Here is an 8877-nt window from a genome sequence, read left to right as displayed (position 1 = left end):
TATTATGAGAATTTTAATCCGGGATGATTTTTATGATTTTCGAACAATTACATATATATAATTACATATATATAAATATTGACTTATACGCTCAAAAATATATATGCTTTGTTTATATAAATAATACATTGATGTTATATAATCATCGATTATATTGATTGGAAAAAAAACGAACTGTATTAGATAGATTGTAATTTACTAAAAAGTTACATTATAATATCTACCCAGTAAGCAAAATGTTAGCAGGTTATCAGCAGATTGGCAGCAAATTCGATCAGAATCCCACACCAGAACCGTAGCCATCTGTGTCCGCATTAAGCTTTTGTTTTGGCGACAGAGTCTGTAAAACATAATCTGTCAACAAACTGTCGGCAAAAACCGAGCAGGATCTGCGCGATGCAATTTGATGTTAGATTGCCAGCAGAAACCAAGCAGAATCTGCGCATGCAACTTGATGGCAAATTGACAGCAGAAACTGCACAAGATTTGCGCTTACTTTTATTAATGTTACATAAATGCAACAAAATTGATTATTACAGGTGCTAAATAAGAATATTATCGGCAAGTTAATTACAATTTTCTTCTAAAATGACATATGTCATATCGTAATATATGTTAATGTAATATTGTTATATCGTAGTTATATCTCATATAGCGAAGGACTAATTCAATTTAATTAAATTAATAATAAAGTAAATGATAAAAGTAAATGTAACTTGTAAAACTGGAGATGTAATTTATTTAGAATTAAATTCTTGCTTTATGCCTCAAATAGGTAGTACATGAATAATTTTCCATTTATCATATTGATTTCAATCAGTTTGTTAAGATAAATAGTTTATTTATCTGTTATTTCTTTATGTTCTTTCTTATATACTTCTTATGATACTATGTTATTATTTTATATACAGAGTTACTAGCATATATATGTTATTATTCGTTCCTTTTCTTTTTTGTTGTTCCACTTAAAACTGCCATGTCTGATCTGCGGAACTTACGTTACGTTAGGTTGTTATTTTTGTATTGCCGGTATTAAAGGTATAAGACTGAGTTTCATTACAATAAAGCTGTATTATTCTGATATTTATACAAAGTCTATTAAATTATTATCAATCTTAAAAGATTGAGATTCCTCTGCGCTAAATATAATCTTAACACAGTTTAATGTTCTGAATCTCATCTGCTTGTATTAGATATCAGAAATTAAAGTGATAGAAATTAAAATGATAATTACTATATTTTTAGTCTTTTATTCATATTCGCGACTTTATATATATTTCTGACAGAAATTAGATTACGAAAAAGTACAACTCATGTAGCGGTAAGTGAAGGAACTATCAAATCATGCAAACCTTGTTCCGTTTCTGCCGTCAATCTGCTATCAGAGATTGTGTGCGCAGATCCTGCTCGATTTTTATTATCAATTTGCTATCAAATTGCGCCTCACAGATTTTGTTAAATTTCTGCTATCAATCTGCCGTCAGTTATATCTGCAGGCTTTACTCGATTTCTGCCGATAATTTGACATCAAATTTCGCAGATCCTGCTCGGTTTCTGCCGACAATCTATTGTCAAATTGCGTCGCACAGATCCTGTTTAATTTCTGCCATCAATCTGCCGTCAGTTATACATATATCAGCAGGCTCTACTCTATATCTGCCGAGAATTTGATATCAAATTTCATTGCGCAGATCCTGCTCGGTTTCTGACGACAATCTGTTGTCAAATTGCGCCGCACAGATCCTGTTCAATTTCTGCTATCAATCTGCCGTCAGTTATATCAACAAATTCTGCTTGTTTCTGTTGACAATCTTTTGTTGTATTTCTGCTGACATGCTGGCAACATAATTGAATATATCAGTTTCTTTATACAAACTGTAATCTTTCTGCCTTTAAAATTTGTAATGGGCATTTGACGAAAATCTGTTCTAACAGATTTGGTTATCTAGGTAGTTATAATGTATTATGCATGTATATCTGTATGTGTACGTCATATACATTTCTTATATTTACATACATGTATGCATACATACATACATAATACGTATATATATAAGGTATTTTATTTGATACAGTACGTGGATTATCACAAAAATAAAACATTTTCTGAAAAAATATTTTATATAAAAATTGTAAGATTTTGAAGAGGAACAATATCGTGAATTGCTCTTGAGTAGCGTTTTTCAATTATATTTAGACCTAGTTTTTTTTAATTGAACTATCTTATTTGTATTATATAAATCGAACTCTCGCAACAGTCAACATAAAAAGTTATAGGATGGCTAAAAAATGAAAACTTTACGAGATATTTTATAATTGATATAATTTTATATAAACTATGAAATATCTCATAAAATATTCATTTTTCGATAATTTTACCTCAATACTTATACACAAGATAAAGAAAAAAATTAGTATAAAGAAAATATATGGTTGTTTTCAAGGAAAAAATATGTAGCTCCTAATTTCAACTTACATACTTTTTCTTGAAAACAACTATATGTATTTTTTTACAGTAATTTATTTCTCATTATTTTATGCATAGTGTACAGTATTTTTCACTACTGACTTTATTCTATTAAAAGTGATTACAATACGTGCGCCTTGTCTCATGGCTCGCATTCGACTCGACTCGTCTCGCCTCTTTTTCTACCGCTTCTTCGTCCATCCGCCAGCGGCGCTGTAGTTCTTGTTATAATGGGACTTATTGTCGCGCGCAATTAAAAAATAGGAAGAAAGAGGTGCATCTGTGGAGAATGCGTTCTTTTACTGGACATACCGCCCGCCTTGGAAGGTCTACCTTCCAATAGTGTTCTGATTAAGGATACAATAATAAACACAAAATAATAGAACTCGAGTATAAGGTTCGTTACCTACTGAGACGACAATAAAGTCCAAAAAAAAATATATATGTGCGCAGTTAAAGTTATTCATCCATGGGTAATACACATATCTTATTGATCGCTCGTTTTGTAATGCCGGTTGATGTTTTAACGCTTACAACGCGTATATGCTTGTCATCGCCCGGAAAGATTTCAATGATTCTTGCTAACCGCCACTTTAACGGTGGTAGGTCTTTATCCTTTAATAACACCAAGGCGCCGACCTTAATAATCTCATTATTGGAATCTCGCCACTTATATCTATTTTGCAATTGAGTAAGGTATTCATTGAACCAACGCTTCCAAAAATGTTGTCGCATTTGTGATAATAATTGGAATCTGGTTAATCTGTTTGTCGGTACCTCTGATAAATCAGGTTCTGGAAATGAATTAAGAGGTTCACCGATAATGAAATGTCCTGGTGTCAGTGCCTCGCAGTCTTGAGGATTATCGGAGATAGGATATAATGGTCTAGAATTTAAAATCGCTTCAATTTGCGCAAAAATAGTACAAAGCTCCTCAAAAGTTAGAGACCGATTGTTTGCGATTTTTGTCAAGTGTGTCTTTGCTGCCTTGACAGCGGCTTCCCATAGTCCACCCATGTGGGGCGAGTATGGCGGTATGAAGGTCCATTGAATAGCCTGATCCGCTAGAAATTTTTCGATTTTTTCATTTTCAGCTATTATCATATTGACTAACGCCTTGAGTTCATTGTCAGTACCTATAAAATTTAATCCGTTATCCGAAAATAATTTTGCGCATCTTCCGCGTCTTGCAATGAATCGCTTTAATGAATTTAGAAATGCCGTAGTCGATAGATCGCTAACTATTTCTAGATGTGTCGCCTTCGTGGAGAAACACACGAAAATACATAAGTAGGCCTTCCCGCTCTTGTTTCGCGATATCTTTATATTGAAGGGACCTGCGTAGTCCAGAATGCAAAAATGCTCGGGACGGTTTAACTCTATCCTTTGGTAAATCTCCCATTATCTGTTCTATGCTTGTAGGACGCGCGCGAAAGCATACTATGCACTTTCTAAAAATTCGTCTAACCGCTTGTCGTCCTGAAAGGATCCAATAAGACTGTCTTACGTGCGCAAGAATGCCTTGCGGTCCGACATGCAGTTGTCTCAAATGAGTATCACGAATAACTAATTCAGTGAACGGATGTTTTGCTGGCAGCACTATCGGATGACGTCGCGAGTATTCAATGTTAGCGTGACGAAGTCTACCGCCTATTCGTATGATTCCTCTTTTATCGAGAAATGGGTTTAATGTGATAAGCTTGCTTTTTTTGTTGATTACTTTGTTAGCCTGAAGATTAGCTCTTTCCAAAGCGAATTCGTCCGCTTGAACCATTAGTATGAGTGTCGTCGTGGCTTCCTTTAATTCCTCTACTGATAGAGCTCCGTATCTCCTTGATTCTTTAGTCAAGGTGTTTATTTGAAATCGTAAACAATACGCCGTGACGCGTGTGAGCTTAGTAAGAGACGAAAATCTTGTGAACCACTCGACATTTGATTGAACGCACTGAAGAACTATTGTCTGTTTCTTGAGTTCAGGCACGCTGTCCGGTGGTGATGTGAATTCACGTGGCCAATCTATCTCTTCCATGGCTAGCCACTCTGGTCCCTTCCACCATAGTCTAAGTGTCTTTAGAACCTCTGGCGTTGTACCTCTGGATATTATATCTGCTGGATTGTCTTGTGATCTTACATGAGCCCAATGAACTTCGGGTGCGATCCGTTGAATGTCGGCTACTCGATTGGCAACAAATGTTTGCAGCTCTTCAGGGCTATGCTTAATCCAAGCTAGTGCTATTGTCGAATCAGTCCAATAATGAATGGCATCAATGTTGATTGACAATGCTTGTTTCACCCTCTGACCGAGTTTTGCCAGTAACAAAGCTCCACAGAGCTCAAGTCGTGGTAAGGTGAATTGTTTAAATGGAGCTACTCTTGATTTTGCGCATAGGAGTTGCGTATGAATTTGTCCAGACTTATCCGTGCTTCGGATATAAATACAGACTCCATATGCAGACTCTGAGGCGTCACAAAACCCGTGCATTTCTATCTGCGTCTCAGGACATATAACATACCGTGGAATCGAAATTAGACTCATGCTCTCCATTTTTTCTTGATATCTAATCCAGGTTGTATGAAGATCTAATGGTAAAGATTCATCCCAGCTTAGTTTCAATTTCCACAGTTGCTGTAGAATAATTTTTGCACAAATGATTGTCGGACCCATCAAACCAAGTGGGTCGTAGATTTGTGTGATAGTTGATAATATTGATCGTTTCGTGGGGCGCTCCATTTTTTCCATAGCTCGAATTTTGTATTGAAGACTGTCATTCGTCGTATTCCAACAAATTCCTAATGTCTTGATTTCATTACCGGTAGGCAGTGTCGGCAATTTGAAATAATTATTCACTATCGATGACTCGTTGCTGTTCCATTTATGTAGGGTGAATCCTGCTGAATGCAATATGTCAGTTAGATCTATTTTGATCTTCTTCAGAGTACTTACACAATCTCCTCCGGATAATAAATCGTCGATATAGAAATCATTGCGTAACATCCTGCAAGCCTCTGGATACTGCTCTTGATTTTCTATCGCGAGTTGCAACAAGCATCTTGTGGCTAAATACGGCGCGCTAGCTAGGCCATAGGTTAGTGTATTCAGTTGAAACTCTTGAATGGGTTCATCTTGTTTCTGTCTCCATACTATTCTTTGTAAATCGCGTTGATCTTCTTGTAAAAGTATCTGTCGATACATTTTTTGTATATCGGCAGTAATGACATATTGATGTTGACGAAATCTTAATAATATGTCGAATAAATCCTGCTGTATTGTAGGACCGACACGAATAATATCGTTAAGTGCCCCAGCTGACGTAGGGCTTGATGCATCGAAAACGACTCTAAGTTTTGTTGTCTCACTATCCTCCTTTATTACTGCATGATGCGGAAGATAATTGATCGCTGTGCCTTCTTCACCCTCAGCCACCTTTGTCATGTGTCCTAAACTTTGATATTCACACATGAATTCATTATATTGTTCCTTTAGACTTGTGGATTTGTCGAATTTGCGTTCAAGTCTTCAAGGCTTTAAGTCTTTTAATGGCAATTTCGCGAGATGATCCGAGCTGTTCTATATTTCCTCGAAATGGTAATCGCACCTCGAATCGTCCCTCAAAATTACGCCTGTGTGTTTGAACGAATTCTTCCTCGCAAATTTTGTCATTTTCGGATGGCTCAGTGAATGGAGCACCTTCTTCTATGTGCCAGAATCGTTCCAGCTGATTCTCGATCGTATCTGTGGATGACAGCATTGCAATTGAGATTACTGATGGTTTATTATATTCTTCGGAACCTATAGGACCTGCAATTATCCAACCTAATTTTGTCTTCTGAGCGACGGGTTGATTTTTGCCTAATTTGACTTGCCCTACTCCTAATAAATTCCAAAAGATAGAGCTGCCAAGCAAAACATCGATTCTTCCCGGAACGTGAAAAAATGGATCTGCTAATGTTAATGTTTCAGGTATTTTAAGCTTGTGTATATTTATTTTTGAGAGCGGCAATTGTGTTGTTATTTTTGGTAACACCGAGAACTTGAGCTTTACTTTTAATGTATCGAATCTCGACAATATTGTTGCTTGAATTTCTGTAAATGCTATCGTTTGTGTACCATGAATACCGCGAATTGGCAAATAATTTTTATATTGAGGCAATTGCATTCGGTTACAAAGATCGCGAGTTATAAAGTTTGTTTGCGAACCAGGATCGAGAAACGCTCGACACTCGTGAGATTCGCCGGCTGCATCTTGTATTTTGATGATTGCCGTAGCTAATAAACCTCGCTCACTAGTACGTACCGCGCAATGTGCAATAGTGGTAGGCTGCGTGCCTCCGGACTGTAGCGAGTCATCCAACGAATCTCCCGGATGTCCCTCGCCGCTCGCCTTTACAATGTCAGATTGTTTGTTACAGTGTAAAAGTGTGTTATGTTTCTTAGAACAAATACGACATGAACCGTAGCTGCATGTTTCTAATTTGTGACCTTTCTGGAGGCAGTTCGAACATACTTTTATTCTTTGAACCTTTTTAATTCTTACTTGTGGTGTCAAATTCAGGAATGCCGGGCATTGATAAAGCTTATGGTCACCTTCCGCGCACACTGGACATTTCGTATGAGCTTCTGATGTCGAAGCTGCAGCGACTGCCCTTTTGCCTGCGTTGTTAATTTTGCTATTAGCATTTGATGCTGTAACTTTGGCTCCCTTTTGCTGATCGAGCTGCAAAGTCTCTAACATTATACAACGATTAGTGATAAATTCAATAAATTGCTCATAACTGGCGACATCCTTCGATGAGGTTTTATTTTCCCATGCGCGTTTTGTGGTGCTGTCGAGCTTCGCAGTCAACAGAAATACCAAGATTGTACTCCAATGCTCCGTGGGTTGATTGAGCTTTTTTAAGGCACGAACATGCTTTTCCATCGTGTCCAACAACTGACGTAATGCTGCGTGAGACTCCTTTTGAATTGCTGGAAACTCAATTAGCGCTTGCAAATGGTGATGTACGAGTACACGTTTATTTTCGAACCTCCCTTCGAGGAGCTTCCACGCGATTTCGTAATTGTCTGCCGACATTGTAATTGAAGCTATGATTTCCGCGGCTAAACCTTTTAGAGCTAAACGTAAATAATATAACTTTTTGATATCTGATAAATTTTGATTTTCATCTATTACTGCTTTAAAAGTGTCGCGAAAGTTCGGCCACTGATCGTAAGACCCGTTAAATGTTGGTAAATTTATCGGAGGTAACTTTATCTGATCCGCTGAATTGTTTGTATGACCCGAATTTCGACCGCCGGTAATTTGAGATTCATCGCCTCTTTGACGCGCCGCGATAAGCGCCTTTGCTGTCGCGCTAGCTGCGTAATATTCCGACTCGAAAGCTTCGCGCTTGTCATCATCGACAGCATTTGGATCGGCCTCCTCAAGTGTATCTTGATTTTTTCCGAATTCTACCCACGCTCTTTCTATCGTAGATAATCTGACTTCGACGCCTTCAATTTGCTGCTCTTGCGCATCGAAAGCCTTTATCCAATTATGTGCACGCGTTAACTGCCCCTTTATGATACCGCGAGCCCGTTTTAATTTAGCTATCAATTCGTTATTAGCCATTCTGTCTTTATTTGATTGCATGAAGAAAGATTTAATAATCAGAAGTATTGAATAAAAACAGACTTACAGTAATGCGTTGAATAATAGTTACCGTAGATCCTTTGAAATTCTATTCGTCAAATTATCGTGGAAGATACGTTATCAATTTTTGACGCCTTTCCACTTTTTCTTCTGCTTAATTATGACAGGATATTTTGTGTTCTCGTGCTCGTTCCTTGTTGAAGATTGCGTAGTACGAGGAACTATCGTGTATCCCTTTGTTGCGTCGCCGTACGATTAATAATGCTTAATGAATCGCACCGCTGCTGTTGATTGCGGAAGTAATAATCCGGCTCGAAGGACCAATTTTGTACAGTATTTTTCACTACTGACTTTATTCTATTAAAAGTGATTACAATACGTGCGCCTTGTCTCATGGCTCGCATTCGACTCGACTCGTCTCGCCTCTTTTTCCACCGCTTCTTCGTCCATCCGCCAGCGGCGCTGTAGTTCTTGTTATAATGGGACTTATTGTCGCGCGCAATTAAAAAATAGGAAGAAAGAGGTGCATCTGTGAAGAATGCGTTCTTTTACTGGACACATAGATAGAGGTAAAAATATAAAAAAAAATGAATATTTTATGAGGTATATTTCATAGTTTATGTAATTATATCAATTATAAAGTAACTCGTACAGTTTTCATTTTCTAGCCATTTTAGAACTTTTTATGTTGAATATTGCGAGGATTCGATTTATATAATAAAAATAAGATAGGTTAAAAAAAACTAGGTTGACCTCTCTCTAAATATTCTAGAAAAACGC

General features: G+C 37.2%; 2 protein-coding genes across 2 annotated transcripts; both read right to left on the bottom strand.

The window, feature by feature from the left end:
- Positions 1-2926: 2926 nt before the first annotated feature.
- Positions 2927-5900, bottom strand: LOC145976286 (uncharacterized). The gene is made up of 2 exons (XM_083107355.1): positions 3710-5900; positions 2927-3603 (listed from the first exon to the last, which is right to left on the bottom strand). The coding sequence occupies exons 1-2, from the start codon at positions 5898-5900 to the stop codon at positions 2927-2929; spliced, it is 2868 nt and encodes a 955-aa protein (XP_082963481.1).
- Positions 5901-5976: 76 nt separating this feature from the next.
- LOC145976284 (uncharacterized) lies at positions 5977-8076 on the bottom strand. The gene has a single exon (XM_083107354.1). The coding sequence runs from the start codon at positions 8074-8076 to the stop codon at positions 5977-5979; it is 2100 nt and encodes a 699-aa protein (XP_082963480.1).
- Positions 8077-8877: the final 801 nt, after the last annotated feature.

Source organism: Camponotus vicinus, unplaced genomic scaffold, assembly GCF_025532165.1.
Source record: "Camponotus vicinus isolate PSW18456_S1 unplaced genomic scaffold, iyCamVici1.0 SCAF_8, whole genome shotgun sequence".
In the NCBI taxonomy this organism is placed as follows: Eukaryota; Metazoa; Arthropoda; class Insecta; order Hymenoptera; family Formicidae; genus Camponotus; species Camponotus vicinus.
The sequence above is the reverse complement of the archived record's forward strand: the minus strand, read 5'-3'. Positions and strand labels throughout refer to the sequence as shown.

Coding starts and splice junctions, on each gene's coding strand:
- LOC145976286 (XM_083107355.1), bottom strand. CDS start 5,900: ATGACAAAGGTGGCTGAGGGTGAAGAAGGCACAGCGATCAATTATCTT. Junction 3,604..3,709: donor AGGCGACACATCTAGAAATA/GTTAGCGATCTA, acceptor TAAATTTTATAG/GTACTGACAATGAACTCAAG.
- LOC145976284 (XM_083107354.1), bottom strand. CDS start 8,076: ATGGCTAATAACGAATTGATAGCTAAATTAAAACGGGCTCGCGGTATC.